Source organism: Dromiciops gliroides, chromosome 3 (genome assembly GCF_019393635.1).
Source record: "Dromiciops gliroides isolate mDroGli1 chromosome 3, mDroGli1.pri, whole genome shotgun sequence".
In the NCBI taxonomy this organism is placed as follows: Eukaryota; Metazoa; Chordata; class Mammalia; order Microbiotheria; family Microbiotheriidae; genus Dromiciops; species Dromiciops gliroides.
Genome location: NC_057863.1, coordinates 566,476,014 through 566,496,146, shown reverse-complemented (window position 1 = coordinate 566,496,146; position 20,133 = coordinate 566,476,014). Strand labels below are relative to the sequence as shown.

The following is a 20,133-nucleotide window of genomic DNA, read 5'->3' as shown; positions in this document are numbered from 1 at the left end:
TAGTTAGATGATAAAAATTTAGAAATACTCCAAAAGATTATTATCAATTTAAGTTCCAAGAGTATAAAATCTACAATGATTCTAATTGTGCTATGTTGAAGTTTATTAATGGGGTCAGGGGAGAAGTTAAGTGCAAAGTAAATAAATAGTGTAAACAAGATTAGAAGAGAAACAATCAAGTATTTAAGAGAAAAAGTTAGTTTCAACATTAGCATATAAACCAATACTAATAGTAATTCTTATCAATCTCAAAGAATGTCTCAATTACAGAAGCTGTAGTTAGATTAGTATACACTTATACAGTGCTCAGAAGATGTATAACACATAAGGATTCTCTGAAGGAGGAACAGATCATCATAGTTCTAAAGCTGAAAGGGTACTTAAGGTCACTTAGTCCCTGTCCCTAATTCTACAGAAGAGAAAACTGAAGCTAAGAGAGAACTTGCCAAAGACTTTTATGATGAGTTTTGTTATCTCCATTTTATAAATGAGGAAACTGACACCTGAAGAAGTCACATGACCTGCTCACAGTCAGATGGCCAAGATGAGTTGTAGTTAAGACATGAATCCAGCACTTCTGCCTCCAAATGCATGGCTCTTTCCATTATATCAAATTACCCACAAAAATAAAAGTAACAAAAATTCAAAGTAGGAAGGAGGGAAGGAGGGGAGACGGGTTTTTCTCCCAACCCTCTCTAATCTTCCTTCTCTCGTTTGAGTTACTGTGTGCATTTGAAAATAATAAAAACATATTTCTCTAATACTCTTTCAGGTAAATTAGCTGGGTGACCCTGGGCAAGTCACTTAATCCTGATTGCCTCAAACATGCAGGGCCATCTCCAGTCAACCTGATGTTTATCTTGCCACCAGACCCAGATGGCTCTGGAGGAGAGAGTGAGTCTGGTGACTTTGAACAGCCCTTCCTCACTTAAATCCAAGTCACTGCAAGTCATGACATCACCTCCCGATGTCATAGTCCTCTTCAAGGTCAAAGGGCAAATGACAAACAAAACATGTAAATGGACCTATTTTCCAACTGGCGATCTGAATTAGTGAGGTTTTAATATATAAACACATAAAGAAAACACTGTGGCCTGGCTTATAGAATTCTGTGTGAACTGTGGTCTTAGAGATCGTATAACTTTCAGGAATTGGGAAGGGTCTCAATTTGTGACATCCCTTGCTTTTAGACAGAAGAGAAGAAGCTTTTCCCTAAATACTGTAAGACATAGGTTCTGAAAACAGTGGGAAAGAATACATACTTCATGCCCTAACCCCCAGGATCTGTTTTCAGCTTAGCTCTACAGCCATTGAGAGGAGAGGTTGTTGGAGAGATACTGCCCACCTTCTTCAACACCACCAGGGACAACTGCTAGCCAACTGCCACTAAGAGGTGAATAAGCAATAAGAGCCCTGGGAATGGCAGTACCCCCTAGACCACCACCCTGTTTGTAGACTAGCTCTCAGAGTCATATGGGGAAGAAGCTCTTGTGGAGAAGAGACCAGCCATTTCCACTAACTGCTCATCACATAGCAGGCGGTCAAGCCAGCCTAGCTGAAGCAGCAAGTTAATCAAAGTCAATAAACATTTCTTAAATGCCTGTTATGTGTCAGACTCTGTGCCAAGCCCTAAGGACAAAACAAACAAACAAATACATAAAAGAGGAAAAAGAAAGGGCCCACCCTCAAGGAGCTCACAATCTAGTGGAAGAGACAACATGGAAATACCTATGTATAAACAAACAATATACAGGATAGATCAAAATTATCAACAGAGGGAAGGGAAGACACCAGAATTAAAAGGGATCAGGAAAACCTTTTTTTTTTTTTCCCCCAGAATGTAGGATTTTAGCTGGGACTTGAAGGAAGCCAGGGAAGCAAGGAGTTAAAGATGCATATCCCTATGAGGACAGCCAGAGAGAATGCCTGGAGTTGGGAGCTGGAGTGTGGTTTTTGAGGAACAGCAAGGAGGTCAGTGTCCCTGGAGAGCAAATCACATGGGGAAGGGATAAAGTGTAAAGAAGACTGGAAAGGTGGTGGGGTTGGTGGGGTTGGGGATGCTCACAAAAGGCTTTGAATGCCAAAAGTTGAGTTTTATATTTGATATGGAAAGTCACAGAGAACCACTGGAGTTTATTGTGTAGGGGGTGACATAGACACGGGCTTTTTCGGGAACCATGAGGAGAAACAAGAGGTAGGATGTGACAGGGGAAACAAACCACTGCAATCACCTTGACTAGTCTCTTCCCCTCAGATACTGATGAGGAAAGTCCAGGATACTGAACCCAAGAACCTTGGGTATAGCAATACTTCCAGCACAGTGCCCTTAGCAATCATCCTAGGGAGCAGCCGGTGTGGAGATGAAGCCTGACAACTGCTCGTGCACCTACAGCTTTCACCCACAGCTACCTGAGACCCAGAAAAGAAAGTTCTTGTCACCAGAGTCCTTGGTATTGTCAATAGTTTGACAACAGAAACTGACAGGATTTTATCAATGGAGATGACATTAAAGAAGCACCATTACCATTTATTTGACCCCTGCATCCCAAGGGCCATGGAACCTGATTCATGGCTGAAACCCCCTAGATATGTTGTTTCCCTCATTAGATGATTAGATGAACTCATTGAGAATGGAGTTTGTCTTACTTTTCTATTTATATGCCCAATGCTTAGCACAGTGCTTTGCTTAAAATGACTGCTAAACAAATGCAGAATTTCAAAGCCTGAATTATTAAGGTATATTTTAATTAAATCTAATGTCTAAGGAAAGTTAAATGCCTTGGCACTTATCTGCAATAAAATATCACAATCTTCCTGATCATTTAATTTGAGAAAATATTTAATAAGAATTCTTTATGCATATATCCACATAATGCTAATTTGAAATTCCTTTAACATTATTCAGGTCTGTCACAAGAGTCAGAAAAGCTGGATTATGATCTTGGCTCTGTCACTAGCTAGTCACCTGAATTCTCTGACCTTCAGACACCTCATCTTTAGAAATTCAGAAAACAGCTTCTCTGCCCAGCTCATGGAGTTGTTGTGTGAATCAAATGAAATAAACTACATAACAGCACATTGCAGACTATGCAACACCGCACTAGAACAATATTATAACACTTAAATAGCCGATGTCTAGCTACTTGGAAAACAAGGAGTCATCAAACAAGAGATTATCTTTTCAGTTACTTATGACAAACGAAGGCAGACTGTAGTATAGAATGTGGAATAAATTGAGATCAGATGATAGCTAGCTTTCAAAACATTGTGATAACCTGGAGGGTCTTGCGTGAGCTGATGATGAGTGAGATGAGCAGAACCAGAAGAACATTGTACACAGCATCATCAACATTGAGTGTTGACCTACTGTGATGGACTATATTCTTCTCACCAATGCAATGGTACAGAAGAGTTCCAGGGAACTCATGATAGAAGAGGATCTCCAAATCCAAGAAAAAAAAAGAAAGAAAGAACTGTGGAGTATAGATGCTGATTGAACCATATTATTTCTTTTGTTTTGGGTGCTGTTGGTTTTTTTTTTCTTTCTATTTTGAGGTTTTGCATCACTGCTCTGATTCTCTTGTAACAGGATTAATGCAGAAATAGGATTAATGTTATTATGTGTATATATATGTGTGTGTGTGTATATATATATATCTATATGTATATGTATAGAGATATATAGATATAACCTATATCAGATTACCTGCTGTCTAGGGGAGGGGGGAGGGAGGGGTGGGAGGGAGAAAAATCTGAAATTGTAAAGCATGTACAGACAAAAGTTGAGAACTATCTTTACATGTAATGGAAAAAATAAAATACCTCATACATAAAAAAAAAACATTGTGATAATATGTTATTTCATTAACTTTTATAAAAGGCCCTCAAAAGTAAACAGGAAGCATTTCTTTGATCAACTCAATTTTTTTTTTAATCATTCTTCCGCAAAGCTTATGGTCTAATACAGGGAGATTTTAGACATTATTACTACTGGGGAAAGTGATAAGAGGGACCTCTGATCTTTCTTTTTTTTCTTCTTTTTTTTTTGGTGAGGCAATTGGGGTTGTGACTTGGCCAGGGTCACACAGCTAGTGTCAAGTGTCTGAGGTTGAATTTGAACTCAGGTCCTCCTGAATCCAGGGCCGGTGCTCTATCCACTGCGCCACCTAGTTGCCCCATGGGGCCTCTGATCAAATGAGTCCCCCTCCAACTACTTGATAAAATTATAGGATTTAAGGAGAGGTCTCAAAGAGAAAGATAGATACCCATTCAGACTTGAAATAGTCTATGTGCATTTTAAAAGATCAGGGAACTCAGTTGAAGACTAGCAATGACCACAGACCTACTGCCCTTTTCTCCAGTCATTCACTCACTAAAGAAGGTAAATTGGAGAGACTGAGAATTTAAAGGTGGTGGGGCTAAGCAGGCTAGGAAATGAGCTTCTGAGAGTTTAGACAGCCAGCTTTAGAGAGTAATTCTAGCTGAGTAGAGGAAGAGGAGATAAAAGTCAGGTATAGAGGAAGAACTTGGATCTTGAAAATTTGTTCTCTTTTTGCCTTGTATTTCTTGGAGACTGCAAAAAAGGGGAGAAGAGGGGCAGTTAGGTGGCGCAGTGGATAGAGCACCGGCCCTGGATTCAGGAGGACCTGAGTTCAAATCCAGCCTCAGACACTTAACAATTACTAGCTGTGTGACCCTGGGCAAGTCACTTAACCCCAACTGCCTCACCAAAAAAAAAAGGGGGGGGGGAGAAGAATTTTCCTTCCTTCTCTCAACATTTCTCACCCCCTGGCAATGAAATCTTTCAGTTGGAGCACATGGCCACACCACTGCAGAGCAGAGATGTCCAATAGATGGCCAGCTCCCAAGTATTGCTGAACCAGATTAAAATGTCATCGGGAAATATTTAACAAAATAAAAAGACAAGAAAACACATTTTAAAACTTAGTCAATATGCAGCCCACGGTAGTGCAGTTGAGTGACCCCATTTTTAGTTGAATTTGACACCACTGAGTCAAGTAGTTACTGAAAAGAGAGAGCATGGGATTTCCCTGCTACTTGGGAGACAGACTCACAGCTGAGACTCTAAGGGAATGAAATTGGAGAGGTTCTTCCTGATCCTAGTGTGTACGGGGTTCTTGTACTTTTCAAAAGTGTGTAGCAGCATTTGAGTAGAGGATGGCAGCTGAGATCAAAACTAAAGGCAGGGGTGACTAGAGTTAAACAGTGAAATAATACATAATAGTCAGTATTGGCAGGGTCCAGGAATGCTGCATCTAATGGAAATGTCAAGACTAAAGAAGGTGTGCATAGACATCAGTGGCCCTGAAGTCCTACCAACAACGGAGCCATTAATTTTCCCTCCTTGCACGTGCATTGGCCACATGCTTTTCCCTGTGTAGATGTCTGTCAACTTGTGAACTCTGTATGATGCATCTTTGGGAAGAATGTATACCAACTTAATGGTAAGGTTTTAAGTTGCTGCTAATCTTATAAAACAAAGGCTTTTTTTTTTTTTTTAAAGTAAATGCCTCTGTTTTGAGACAGTTGTGCCTTCTGACTTGCTAAAAAAAAAAGTAAACACACTGGTGGGGACACATGAGTTAAGGTTTTTAGTAGTGCAGACTCACATTACTTGAATCTGGAATAGGTGTCTCCCAAGGAATCAAACCTGCAAGCCTGAGTTCGGAAGGAAAGCCTAGATGGGTTCTAAATCACTGAAAAGTATTGGGGCGGGGGCAGCTAGGTGGCACAGTGGATAAAGCACCAGTCCTGGATTCAGGAGTACTTGAGTTCAAATCTGGCCTCAGACATGTGACACTTACTAGCTGTGTGACCCTGGGCAAGTCACTTGACCCTTATTTCCCTGCCCCCCTTCCCCCAAAAAGTGTCTATGTATATGATATGAAGCCAGTAGTAGTAGCCTTGGCCATGCCAGTACTAGGTCTGCTCAGTGAGGTGTATTCTTGGAATGTAGCCCAAAAGATGCAATAAATTAGATCTATGGCTAAATATCAGCATGAAAACAAAGGACAAGTATCATAAGGGAAAACTTAAAAGAACTTTGAACAGAAAGTTCAAAGAATGTGAAAAGAAAATTCTCAAGAACTGAATTGTGCCACACTTTTTCAACAAGTTTGGGGCTCAATTCTTATCAGGGTAGGCTTCTCCAATTTTAAACTAATAGTATTTCTAGTTTGCCCACATCAATGAGTGTAGAGTACAGGGCACTGAAGAGTCTGAGGTCATTACAAGAAATTTGCAATATCCCAAAGAAACTCAATGTGTTTTCCTCCTTCAATTCAATTTTGGGTTCAACTTGGTGTCCATTTGCATTGTCTATCCAAGATAAAAAGAGATGACCAAGCTCTAGAAGTTGTTCATCCAATTGTATAGCAGATCTTTACATATTTCTGGGTAAAAAGGAAAGTGGAGGGAGGAAAATGAGGGACTATGACAAAATAAATAACCATAGTAATCCCCTCTATAAATTCTATAAACCATCTAGCATAAAGACCACAAATATGAAGGAAGAAAAGTATGGATAATGTAATATAATTTAAAACAAAACAAACAACAACAACAAAAAACAGAAACAAAAGCACTCATGGCTATGTTCAGGTAAGCCTAAAACAATAGTAACAGCCTTGTCAAATTTAAAAATCAAAATGTGGGAAATCAAAGTATGACTATCTGCATTGTTTAAAAAATAGCAATCATGGGCAGCTAGGTGGCTCAGTGGATAAAGCACTGGCTGTGGATTCAGGAGAACCTGCGTTCAAATGCAGCCTCAGAACTTGACACTTACTAGCTGTGTGACCCTGGGCAAGTCACTTAACCCTCATTGCCCCACCCCCCCAAAATAGCAATCTACTTTTTTCCCTTAAAAGTCTGTTCAGTTAACCTACCTCAAATTTAAGTAAGTCAGCATCTGCAAGTTGACGATGGCCTCTGGAATAACTTTGATACAATTGTGATACAGGTTTAGTATCTCTAAAGATACAAAATGGCACAATTCCATGGGAACTTCAATCAATCTGTTCTTGGAAAGATCTAAGAGAAAGAGAAAAATAAAATGTGCATTGGTGAGTTGGCAAAAATAATTGATACAATCTCCCTAAGAATATTTTTCTAACTTGGCAAACTTTCCTAGTTGCAGAAAAATAGTTCTTTGTAAAAAAGCAGACAACATGTTCACGTGTGAGGCAACCTGCATTGCTTAGAGCACCTTCAGTAGCAATGAAACGGTGTACATTCTATTAATATTTTACAAAGCTTTATGTTTACCCCCTGTACAAATCTGTAAAGTGAAAGCAACAATAATAACATCTGATGATTATATAGTGTTTAAATATATATTATCTCATTTGAGTCTCACAACAACCCTAGGAGGCTAAAGGCCTATTATCCCCATTTTATACATCAAATATTACCATCCTCATTTGATGGTTAAGAAAACTGAAGCCCAAACAGAATAACTGACTGTCCCACGTGAGATTTAAGGCCGAGTTTTCCTCACTTCAAGTACAGCACTTTATTTACAATGGGCTCACCACCACCAAGTCAAGTCAAGAAGCATTTATTATTAAGCATTTCGTATGTCCCAGGCACTGTGCCTGGATAAATGGAGAGATGCAAAGACAATACCTGCCCTCAAGGGGCTCGCAGTTTAAAAGGGGGAACTATAAGCAGACAACTAGGTATAGACAACAGAGGGAAGCAGGGAAAGTCTCTTGCAGAAGGTGGTACTTGAGCTGAGTCTAGAAGGATGCTAGGGGAGCTAAAAGGTGGAGGTGGGGAGAGTGGTTACCACAAAAGACATAAGAGATGGAGCATTGTAGAGGTAATAGAGAAACATTGAGGTTTAACAGGGGGTTGGGAGTGGGGTAGGAAGAGGGTGAGATGGTCAACCCTATGCAATAGAAAAACCCCTCTGAAAGGTGTGGGGGGGGGGCAGGGGGGATTGCAATAGGCCATTCGAGGCAGGAGCATATTTAGACAACTATGACAATAGTCCAAGCAAGAGGTAATGAGGGCCTCAATCAAGGTGATATTTGTGTGAGTAGAGAAAGATGTGGTAAAAGTCAAAATAAAACAAAACAAAATTGGCGATAGATTATAAAGGGATTGTTTCTAGTGCTATTAAATTCCAAATAAAAATTATTTGGAAATACACATTTTTAAAAACTGCCTTATGTGTGAAAAAGCACTAAATTTCAAGCCAAAATAGCTATTTAACCCTTGAACTTTATGTTGGCCCTACCACTTCAACCTTGTGTGACCTTAGACAAATCACTTCATCTCTTGGGGACTCATTTTTCTACATTTATAAAAAGGGGAGGGGAGTTAGGAATAGCCTCTAAAGATCCTTTCAGCTCTAAAATCCTATGGTTTACAAGAAACATTGTATATAGCAAAAGCAATATTGTAGAATGATCAACTATGAAAAACTTTGCTACTCTGATCAAGGCAATGATCCCAGAAAATTCCAAAGTCCCGGTAAGGAAAAATGCCATCCACTTTCAGAGAGAGAACTAATGAATTCAGAATGCAGATTAAATAAAGTATACTATTAAAAACTTTATTTTTATTGTTTCAGCTTGTGTTTTCTTTTGCAACCTGTCCAGTATGGAAATAAGTTTAGCAAATTAAAAATAATTTTTAAAAAATCCTGTGATTTAGTGTTATTTGACTTCAGAAATAGGCATGTTTTTAAATAGTTTTTAAGGGTTTGATTATAATGGTTTTGCTAATATTTTGCTTTGAACATAATAAGTACTTAATGAATGTTTGTTATAAAACATGAATTTAAAATGAAAGACTCTACCACTTCAAAAAATGCTAGAAACACCTATCTAATTGAACTCCTTTATTTGAAAGATAAGGAAATCAAGACCCAGAAAGATTGAGACTCCTCAACATCTAGGCACAAGTAGCTATGTCTTCTGAATAGAGTGAAATATAATGTAGAAATAAAAGGTCAAGAATTACAGTTTAACGCACCACCCATGGTACTCAATCAATGTAGACTGATTATTAAATTTTTAATTACATTATAATTGTCTCCTGCCTTCCTCCCATAACCACCATTCTACTTTGATAAACATGGAATTTCAATTAATTTGAAGTTTGTAAAGAATACCTAAATAAAGCCATGGCACCATGTATTAAGATGAGGGAAATAAAGCTAGCTTCCTTTTATGATAGCTTAGAGTCTAATTGGGGGAAAAAAATTCCAGAAACCTCTAGAGTTTTTTCTTCCTGAAACTTGTTACTTAATGTGAGGCTCTTAATATGCTGCAACACTGGAGAAGTGCCCAGAAAGTGTTGACAATGTGTGTGTTGTTTTCTCAAAGAAAATTAAGCAATGACCTGGGTTAAATCTCAAGCTCAATTTTTCCTAACAAATGTTAGAACTTTTCACTAAAGATGAATGTAAATGATGCAGAATAAACATGATTAGGAGGCTTTAGCAACTGGTGAAAGCCAGTCCTAAAGATGGTTTTTATTAAATAATGTCCTTGTCACTGATGCTGTTTTTTTTTCAATAAAAGTCACAATGTGGAAAGTATCCAATAAATAAAGTCCTTGAAAAGAGAACAGGACTTACATTAAGATTTGTAGTGGAAAAAATGTGAGTGGGTGTCAGGAGACCCAAGTTCTAGGCCTCCCTCTGCCTTTAACTTGAATGTGATTCTGAAAACAAGTCACTTAAACCACTCTGGGGACATCTCAATGTCTGTATCTATATAATGAGAAAGTTGAGACAAATGATCCTCCCAACACCTCTTGCAACTCTAAGCATTCTATGATTATCTTATTATCAGTCAAAAATAAATAGCATGCTCAGATTCAATTTTCTTTCATCATAAACAAAACTTCTAACCCAAATTTATAGCATACACACTTAGAGAATGCCTATTTAATCCTTTTGTAATGTAAGATAATTGAAAACAGGGATTATTTCCTTTACTATATTTGTACTTACCAGTACCTAGCACAGTTCCTGGCAAATAGTAGGTGCCTAATAAATGGGTTTTTAAAAGAAATTATTGTAGCTATGAGAACTAAGTATTTAATCCTGTAATTTATGTTCTCATTAATCAGTTAGGGACTTTCTCTTTCCAAACACTATGAAAATCATGAGCATTTGGTAGAGAGAAGGAATTATTGAATAACTTCTTTAAAAACTAGTTTGCTGGGGCAGCTAGGTGGCACAGTGGATAGAGCACTGGCCCTGGAGTCAGGAGTACCTGAGTTCAAATCTGGCTTCAGACTCTTAACACTTACTAGCTGTGTGACCCTGGGAAAGTCACTTAACCCCAACTGCCTCACTTAAAAAAAAAACAACAAAAACTAGTTTGCTTTATTTCAATTCAACAAATGTTTACTAAGCTACTTTGTGCAAAGCACTCAAGTAGGCATAAGGAATGCAAAGACATTATGAGACTGAATTTTGCAAGCAACAATATTAAAGAGTTTGTGGAAAATATGCTTAGATTCTTAGAAGGATCAGAAATGGGCTTAAGTGGATAAAGTTATACATATGAATATAGTATAATTCATCCATTTAGTGTATCTCAGAAAAAGAGTTCATTGAAACAGTACTGATAAAACTGAAACAAAGTTGAAATCAGAAAAACACAAAGATTTTCCAGATTCAAATTTTTAGATTAACTGTCATGGTAAATTATATAAACAACATTTATAGAAAAAAAACAACGTACTAAGTAACTATAATGTATAAGGGTAGCCACTACTAGGCTTTGATGAAAAGATGAATAAAACAATTACTATCTTTAAAAAGCTTATGATAATTATAGGATTATAGATGATATGCCAGCCCATTCCATTTTCCAAACTGACTTAATTGTTAGAGGATTCTTCCTTATATTAAGACACAATCTGTTTCTTGAAACTTTTACCCACCCATTCATCCTAGCCACACAGAACAAGTTTAACTCTTTTTCCACAAGATAGATTTCCAAATAATATTAAGACAATGATAATATCTCCCCTGTCTTCTCCTGAGACTACATTTTTAAATTTTTTTTTTTTAGTGAGGCAATTGGGGTTAAGTGACTTGCCGAGGGTCACACAGATAGTAAATGTCAAGTGTCTGAGGCTGGATTTGAACTCAGGTACTCCTGAATCCAGGGCTGGTGCTTTATCCACTGCGCCACCTAGCTGCCCCGAGACTACATTTTTAAAGTACAGCCTTTCACCACTTCTCATCCTTTTAAATAAAAAATAAATATACATACATTATAGGAAAAGAGAAGCAGAAGTGAGTCAATAATGAATTTTTGCTCAGTTTTGTATAATTGATACAAACCTCCTTCACTAAATAGCCACAGCTGTTTCCCTATAGCAGCTATGCAAAATGCAGACATCATCAATTACCATTTATTAGTGCCTTCTGTGTGTCAAGCACTATACTAAGTGCTGGGGATAAAAATGAGGCAAAAGATAGACCCTGCCCTCAAAACAATCACAACCTAATAGAGGAAACAATAAGGAAAAAAATATGTACAAACTATATACAGGATAAACAATAAATAATGAGGAGATGGAAAGGCACTAATTAAGGGGGGTTGGCAAAGGTTTCCTTTAGAAGCTGGGATTTTAGTTGGGATATATAAAGGAAGCCAGGAAAATGAGTAGGTAGAGATGAGGGAAAGAATTCCAAGCATGGAGGACAGTCAGAGAAAATGTCCAAAGTGTTTTGTTCATGGAATAATATGGAGGCTAGTGTCACTAAGTCAAAGAGTACATGGTAGGGAGAAAAGTGTAAGGAGACTGGAAAAGTGGAGAAGGGGTACCAGGGTAGTTGGTGTCAGAAGGAGGACTATTCAAGAGATGTTGCAATGGTGTAGGCTTTGGCAACAAATTGGATATGGAGGGTGAGAGATGGTGAGGAGTCAAGTATAACACTCAGCTTGTTAGCCTGGGGGACTGGGAGGATAGTGGTGCCCTGGATGGAGAGTAATAGGAAAAGTTGGAGGGTGGGAAGATCTGGGGAAAAGCAAATGAGTTCAGTTTTAGACATGATGAGTTTAAGATGTCTACTGACATCCAGCTCAACATGTCTGAAAGGCAGTTGGAAGGGTGAAATTGGAGGTCAGCAGACAGGTTAAGACTATCTAGGTAGACCTGAGAATCGTCAGCATAGAGATGATGATTAAATCCATTGTAACTGATGAGATCACCAAATAAGGAAGTAAAGCAGGAGAAAAGAAGAGACTCCAGGACAGAGCCCTGTGGGGCACCTGTGGTTAAAGGACATGCCATGAATGAGGATCCAGCAAAGGAAACTGAGAAGGAGCAACCTGATAGGTAGCAGGAGAACCAAGAGAGAATGTTGTCTCAACAACTTAGAGAAGGAAGAGAGTGTGATCAAGGAAGAAAGAGTGATCAGCAGTGTCGAAATCTTCAGAGAGGTAAAAAAAAGAATCAGAATCGAGAAAGACCATTGGATTTAGCAATTAAAAGATCACTTTGAAGACAGCAGTTTTTGTGGAATGAAGAGGTTGGAAGACAGATTGTAAAATGTTAAGACAGTGAGAGTAAAGGAAGTGCAAGCACCTATTGACAGTTTTCTCAACAGGATTAGCTACAAAGTCAGAAGAGATATAGAATGACAGTAGGAATGGAAAGATCAAGTGAGGCTATTATAAGTATGGGGGAGACATGGAAATGTTTATAAGTAGTAGAGAACAAGGCAGTAGATTGGGAGATATTGAAAATAAATGAGGATGAGGATGATAGAGGGTACAATCTGTTGGAGAAGATGGGATGGAATGGGATAAAGTGTAAAGGTAGAGGAGTTTGTTTACCTCAGTATGGAATAAGGCTTTTGTGAGACAGGAGTGAAGGAAGAGATAGTGGCAGAAGCTATTTGGGTGATATGAGATGAGGAAGAGGGTGAATGGCTTCAACTCATTTTGCAAAATATAACGCAACACTCTCACCTTAGAGAGTTGGGGAGGAGGAACCCTGAAAGGTTATAGAAAGGATGAAATGGTTTGGAAGAACCACTGGAGCGAATGGGATAGTAAGTTGATAATGCAGCTACAGAAGGATTGCCTAGTAGTAGTGAGGGCCCAACTGAGGTTGGATAACATAAATGAACCCAGTCGGAATGGCTGTATGGATTTCTCCACCGTTGTTCAGCTGTATGTGTATAGGAAGAAAGGTGGAGGACGGTGGTAGTGATCCAAGGCTGAGGTTTGGTTGGGCAAAATCAACTATTATGATAAGGAGTGTAGGGACTCAAAAGAAGAGGACAATGTAGAGTTAAATTGGTTCACCATGGGGTCAAGATGGGGAAAAGATGATTGAGTGCCTAGTGCAGGGGTGATGGCTTGGAAGAGCACTGAGGGACTGAAGAATTGGAATGAGCTGGAGATCTATAAACAACAGCTACCAGGATTTTGATTGGGTGGCAGATGTGGATTGCACATACTATAACAAGGAGAGGTGTTGCCTCTATGAGGGATCAGCTTTGTACCCCCTTACACCTCTATTTTCTCATGAAATGAGAATTTCTCATAACCAATATGTGGTTGGCAAAAATAACTAGTGACATTTAATCCTTTTATGTTACTTAGGTGGCCTATAAAGCTAGGCATGAAAAGTAGCTATGGCATAGTTGGAGATAATAACTAGCTCCATCTTTGCCTTTGCCACTTAATAGTAGTATGGCCTCAGGCAAGCTCTTTGATTCTCAGTTTCCTCACTTGTAAAAAAGGTAGATAACAATTCTTGTAATCTCTACCTCACAGGATTGTTTAGGATCAGAGAGGAGGTACAGATAGCACTTTGAAGCCAAAAAATACTACATAAATGTGATCTGTTGTTATTACTCCAGCTTTATTATTTCTTCTAGTCCTCTGCTTAGTGGAAATCACAGTCATGAATACTGAGTCAAAACACAAAATATTTTTGCGTAAGGTCACATACAGAACTGGAAGCAAAGGACCACATTATTCTAGCTTCCGTCTTTTAATGGGAGCATGTTCTTCATTTGTAATCATTCATGTGAAATGCATGTAGCCAGAAATAAAACAATAAGTTTCTCGACTGCCAAAATAAGCTTTGCAAATCCCCAAAATAAAGTAGTGAAATGAATCAAAATAAGCAAGTCAGGATAGAAAAACAGTCAATGGAATTTTGGTGTTGGGTCAGCAAAATTTGCCACAAAGGCAAAATATTGTTTTATAAAAAAGGAAAGTGGTGCTTCATGAGGAACTGAACCCAAGCTCCACTTGACATACAACAACATCCTGAGTTATAGGTGAGCAACAACAACCAGATCAAAGGGCTTGGCAACTAAAGACGTTTTAGGCCTTATCTACAACATGTTTTCTGGTCAGAAAAAAAGACCTGATCCTGAAAGACAAAAATAATTCCCATTTCCAGTAAGATCAAGTTAAAATAGTTTTGGCTTATATAATGCTATTGTAGGAATTTTATGTTTCAGTGTTACTAATAACCTTTGTGACTCACCATCCTAATGAAATACACTGACTGCCCATGCACATTCAAAGATGGCCTTGCTGATTCCTTAACAGTAGGGTATTCTCTCCAATAGTCCCTCTTCCAAGAGTGAGGATGTTGTACTGACCCATCTACAGTCTCCCTTGAGATCACAACCACATTTCCTTAAGGGTAATGTCTGTGCCAAAACTTACACCAAAATAAGGTCAAAATGGGTACATGATTTAGACATAAAAGGTGATACCATAGGTAAATTAGGAGAGGAAGGAATAGTCTACCTCTCAGATTTTTGAAGAGGAGAAGAATTTATGACCAAATAAGAGATAGAGAATATTATGAAATACTAAATGGATGATTTTGATTACATTAAATTAAAAAGGTTTCGTACAAACAAAAGCAATACAGTCACAATTAGAAGAGAAGCAGGAAGCTGGGAAACAATTTTCATAGCTAGTATTTCTGATAAAGGCCTCATTTCTAAAATATATAGGGAACTAAATAAAATTTATAAGAATGCAACTCATTCCCCAATTGAGAAATGGTCAAAGGATATTAACAGGCAGTTTTCAGATGAAGAAATCAAAGCTATCAATTTTGGGGGGCTGTGGCAATGAGGGTTAAGTGACTTGCCCAAGGTCACACAGCTATTAAGTGTCAAGTGTCTGAGATCAGATTTGAACTCAGGTCTTCCTGAATCCAGGGCCAGTGCTTTATCTACTGTGCCACCTCACTGTCTCCTCTAGATCACTATTGATTAGAAAAATGCAAATTAAAACAACTCTGAGGTACCACCTCATACCTATCAGATTGGCTAATATGACAAAAAAGGAAAATAAATGTTGGAGAAGCTGTGGAAAAATTAGAACACTAATGCATTGTTGGTGGAGTTGTGAATTTATCCAACCATTCTGGAGAGCAATTTGAAACTATCCTTTAAGGACTATGGGGCTGTGCATACCTTTTGACCCAGTAATACCACTACTAGGTCTGTATCCCAAAGAGATCATAAAAAAGGGAAAAGGACCCACATGTACAAAAATATTTATAGTAGCTCTCTTTGTGATGGCAAAGCATTAGAAATCAAGGGAATGCCCATCAAATGTGGAATGGCTGAACAAGTTGTAGTATGTAGAATGTAATGGAATACTATTGTGCTATAAGAAATGATGAGCAGGCAGATTTCAGAAAAACTTGGAAAGACTTAAGTGGACTGATGCTAAGTGAAGTGAGCAGAACTAGGAGAACATTGTACACAGTAACAGCAACATTGTGCGATGATTAACTGTGATGGACTTAGCTCTTCTCAGTAATATAATGATCCAAGACAATTCCAAAGAACTCATGATAGAAAATGTTCTCCACATTCAGAAAAAAGAACTGTGGATTCTGAATGCAGATTGAACCATACTGTTTCTAATTTTATTTTTATTTTTTGAGGTTTTCCCCTTTTGTTCCAATTCTTCTTTTACAACATGACTAATGCAGAAATATGTTTAATGTGATTATACATATATAACCTATATCAGATTTCTTGCTGTCTTGGGGAGGGGGAGGGAAGGGAGGGAGGGAGAAAAATCCGGCACTAAAAATCTTATAAAAACAAATGCTGAAAACTATTTTACATATAACTGGAAAATAATAAAATACTTTTATGATATTTTTTGTTTGTTTGTTTTAGTGAAGCAATTGGGGTTAAGTGACTTGCCCAGGGTCACACAGCTAGTAAGTGTTAAGTGTCTGAGGCCAGATTTGAACTCAGGTACTCCTGACTCCAGGGCTGGTGCTCTATCCACTGCGCCACCTACCTACCTCTATGATATTTTTTTTAAAAAAGGGGGTAATGTCTGTGGCCAAAGAATATAATGGCAATAACCAGTCCATAAAGGATGGGGTGCTTTGCCCTCTAACTCACTAGTTTTCAACTAGTTTTCCAAAATAGACCATGTGTCCAGTGAAGACCAACCTCATGGTGTGTCATTGTTTCTCAGGCTTTCATAAATTTCTAGGTCCTTTGCTATGCAGAATGATGCTATTGGAAATATTCCAATGTACATGTCCAGGTGCATTCATCTATTTCTCTAATTCATGTCATAAAATCTTCTTAAGAGGACTTCAGTCCAATTTTCACCCAAATATTAAATCCTGTCTGAAACATGCCCTAATGCAAAGCTTCTTAAACTGTAAATTGTGACCTGGTATGGGGTCATATAACTGAATGTGGGGGTCATGAAAAAATTGACAGTAAATGTTTGATTTGTATACTTATATACCTGAATCGTGTAAAAATTTCTGAGGTGAAAAGGGGTCGTGAGTGGGAATAATTTAAAAAACCCTGACCTATTTGATTATTCTTTAGCATAACCACCACCAGGGAAACTTGCTATTTCATAAAGTAGTCCACTAGGTATTTTTTCCTTATCTTTCCTTATCTAAAATCTGACTTTCTACAAATTCTGCTCATCATTAATCCTAGCTCTGCTCTCTGCCAGCAGGCAGAAGGTCTTATCTCTATACTCTACCATCCATTACGTAGGGATCCAGCTCTAGACCTGCAGTAACTCTGCATACCCATATATACATCTTCCACTTCTGCTCTGTCATTACTGTGAACTTTGTACATGGGCACCTTCTCTTTATTAACATCTAGTTAGGGGCAGCTAGGTGGCACAGTGGATACAGCACTGGCCCTGGAGTCAGGAGTACCCGAGTTCAAATCCGGCCTCAGACACTTAACACTTACTAGTTGTGTGACCCTGGGCAAGTCACTTAACTCCAATTGCCTCACTAAAAACAAAACAAAACAAAACAAAAAAAACATCTAGTTAGCATTTTCCCCCTAGAGGGAAAGTCCCTACTCAGTACAAATATATACCAACAGTGAGTACAGGTGTGCTCCTCTACTTGGAGGAATCTGTGACCTCACTGATGTGAACACCCCTTCCCCAGTGTAAACCCTCCCCATGCCTTCATCCAATGTATAGAGCTCATCCTCTGGTTCTCTTCATGTCACCAGGATATTTATCTACCACTTGCCCTGTCTTTTCTCTCTGCTGCTCCTCAAACACACCTCACAACCAGTTCCCCTTCACACACACACACACACACACACACACACACACACACTCCATGAAGTCTTTTATGCTTCTCATATCACCACTGTAATATGCTACAGCCTGCACACACTCACCATGTTTTTACACACACACACACACACACACACACACACACACACACACACACACACACACACACACACGGTTGCAAATGTACCAAAGAGTTAGAAACACTAGATCATTCTAGTCATTGGAAGTAACCAGTTAGAGAATACCCATCACTGACTAGCATTCACTGAAGATTCTATATATATATATAACAGAAACCTCCAAGAATAAGGACAGTGACAACAGGATGATATTAGTGTCAAGTAGCACCAAGACTATGGGTAGCCTCCAAGGACATAATATATGGGTGAAGGGAAAAGTGTACTAAGGGACAGCCTATAAAATTACTCTCTTTAAATGTATTTTTAATGCCAGATAATTCTATGCTTTGAGCTGCATATGTTATGGTAAGGACTCACTACTTTTAGTAAAAAGTAATATACACAGGAGGTTGTAATTTTCAAACATTGCCTGGGGAAAAATTCATCATCCCATATCTGTTGTTAATGGCTTAAGAGTGTTTAATGTGTCACTCATAAATTCCAAGGCCACATCATTAAAAGTTTAACAGATTATTATTAGTCAACCAAGAAGTATGTATTAAGTACCTACACCAAGCATAGTGCTAAATACTGTGGGGTATCAAGCAGGACAGAAGTCCATCAGGGATATGCAAAGTCCCATACAATGTAGTACTAATAGCCTCTAACACACTATGTTCAAATCCTAAAACCTCTAACACTCACTACATCTGTGACCTTGGGCAAGTTGGTTAACTTTCCTGAATCTTATTTTCCTCAATTCTAAAATTAGGGGGTTGGATTGGATGCCCCCTGAGGTCCTTTCCAGTTCTAGGACTATAAGAGAAGCAGTGGAGATATGACATTAGACTTGAAGTCAGGAAGAACAGGATTCAAATCCTAACACTGAACTAGCTGTGTGATCCCAGGCAAGTCACTATCAGAGATTTAGCTTAAACATTTTGTTTAAACTTCCAAGGGAATCCATCACAGAAGTTTTGGTTGCTGTCTGCCATATGGATACATATTCTGAAACATAGCAGAGTAAGTTAATGAGGGAGATGGATTGCAGGGCCCAACCTTGGGGTCTCTATTCAAGAGACCTCTACAAGGGACAGGGCTCCAGAGGAAATGAGCAAGAAAGGGAGTGAAATAGGAACACAGTGGGTTCTAGCAGATGATAATAATAATAATAACACACACACACACACACAGACTACACTGGTGTGGAAGAGGGAGGGAGACACACACAGAGAAGGGGGGCAGTGTTTAGAGTGGTTAAAAGACTTGGCCAGGATTATATAAGTATGGGAGACAGAATTGGAATCCAGGTCTTCCTGACTTTGAGGTCAGTATTTCTCCCATGCATCTATTAAAGAACTAAGAATCCTTTAACAGGGAAGCAGGCTGAAGTGTAGGAGGTACATATAATATCTGAGTAGTGTGATGAAATAATGGGATTTAGCAGATACTCAAAGACCCACCTGGAGATTAATCAAGACTGATTAATCAAGTGAGAGTAATTAACTGCTGATTAAGCCTACTTCAAGTTAATTGGATTGTAATCACACCTGGCTATCCCTTAAGAAGGTATGGTTCTTAGAAACTAGACTGTGAACTCAACTTGAGAACACCTTCAAAGACAATGGATTTGGATGATGCCAACCAATCACCTTGAAGCAGTGTGTAAGGACCCCCTCCGTTCCAGATCTATAAAAAAGCTTCCACAAACAGCTTGCGGAGGAATGTTGATTAAAACAGGCTGGGGAAGGAGGACTTCAGGAAGAACCGAACCAAGCTGGAACTCTAGGCTAGGGAGGACTTCTTTTTCATAACCTTCTGAACTCTTTGTAAATATCTGTATGCTCTAATAAATGTTTAATGCCCAAGGACTGGTGCTAAAGCTTCTAATTTAAGGCTACCACAATTTAGACGTTAAACATCACAGTAGTCTGATCAGGGATTAGAGAAGAGGAATACCACATGTTTTGCTAGGCATCATAGGATTTCAAGTTCATGGGGTGGAGGGTAGCAAAAATAAAAGACTTTCTGAAACTTCTGTTTGGAAGTCCATCTAGCACAGAAACTTTGGTAGAATTATATAATTTATAAACATTAGCCAACTCTGGTACTTCAAGGGACCTGCAATTTCATCTCTGAGGCTATTTCCTCTACAGGCAAAGATCACAGGCTCTCTAGCCTTTAGAAGACTGTCATTAGGGGTGTATGAAAAGAAATCATCAGCTGACCGTCAAACTTTTGGGGACGTGCCACCCCACACTTACCAAGCCTTGTCCTCAGCCATGCAACTCACTGAAGGGAAGGCACTTGCAACTTTTCAAAGTTGGGACATGACTTGCCAGATAATTACTCTCCACTAACATAACATTTAAAAACTCAGGATCACTTTCATGTTTTGGTGAGGCATGGAAAGAAGACATTTGTAGAAAAGA

The 20,133-nt window shown here is 38.6% G+C and overlaps 1 protein-coding gene across 1 annotated transcript in view; it reads right to left on the bottom strand.

Moving 5' to 3' along the window:
• LRCH1 (leucine rich repeats and calponin homology domain containing 1) overlaps positions 1-20,133 on the bottom strand; it is a 239,061-nt gene that overhangs the window by 106,708 nt on the left and 112,220 nt on the right. The window contains exon 2 of the mRNA XM_043993719.1: positions 6,909-7,053. Coding sequence (XP_043849654.1) covers positions 6,909-7,053 — 145 coding nt within the window. The remainder of the gene's footprint in view (positions 1-6,908; positions 7,054-20,133) is intronic.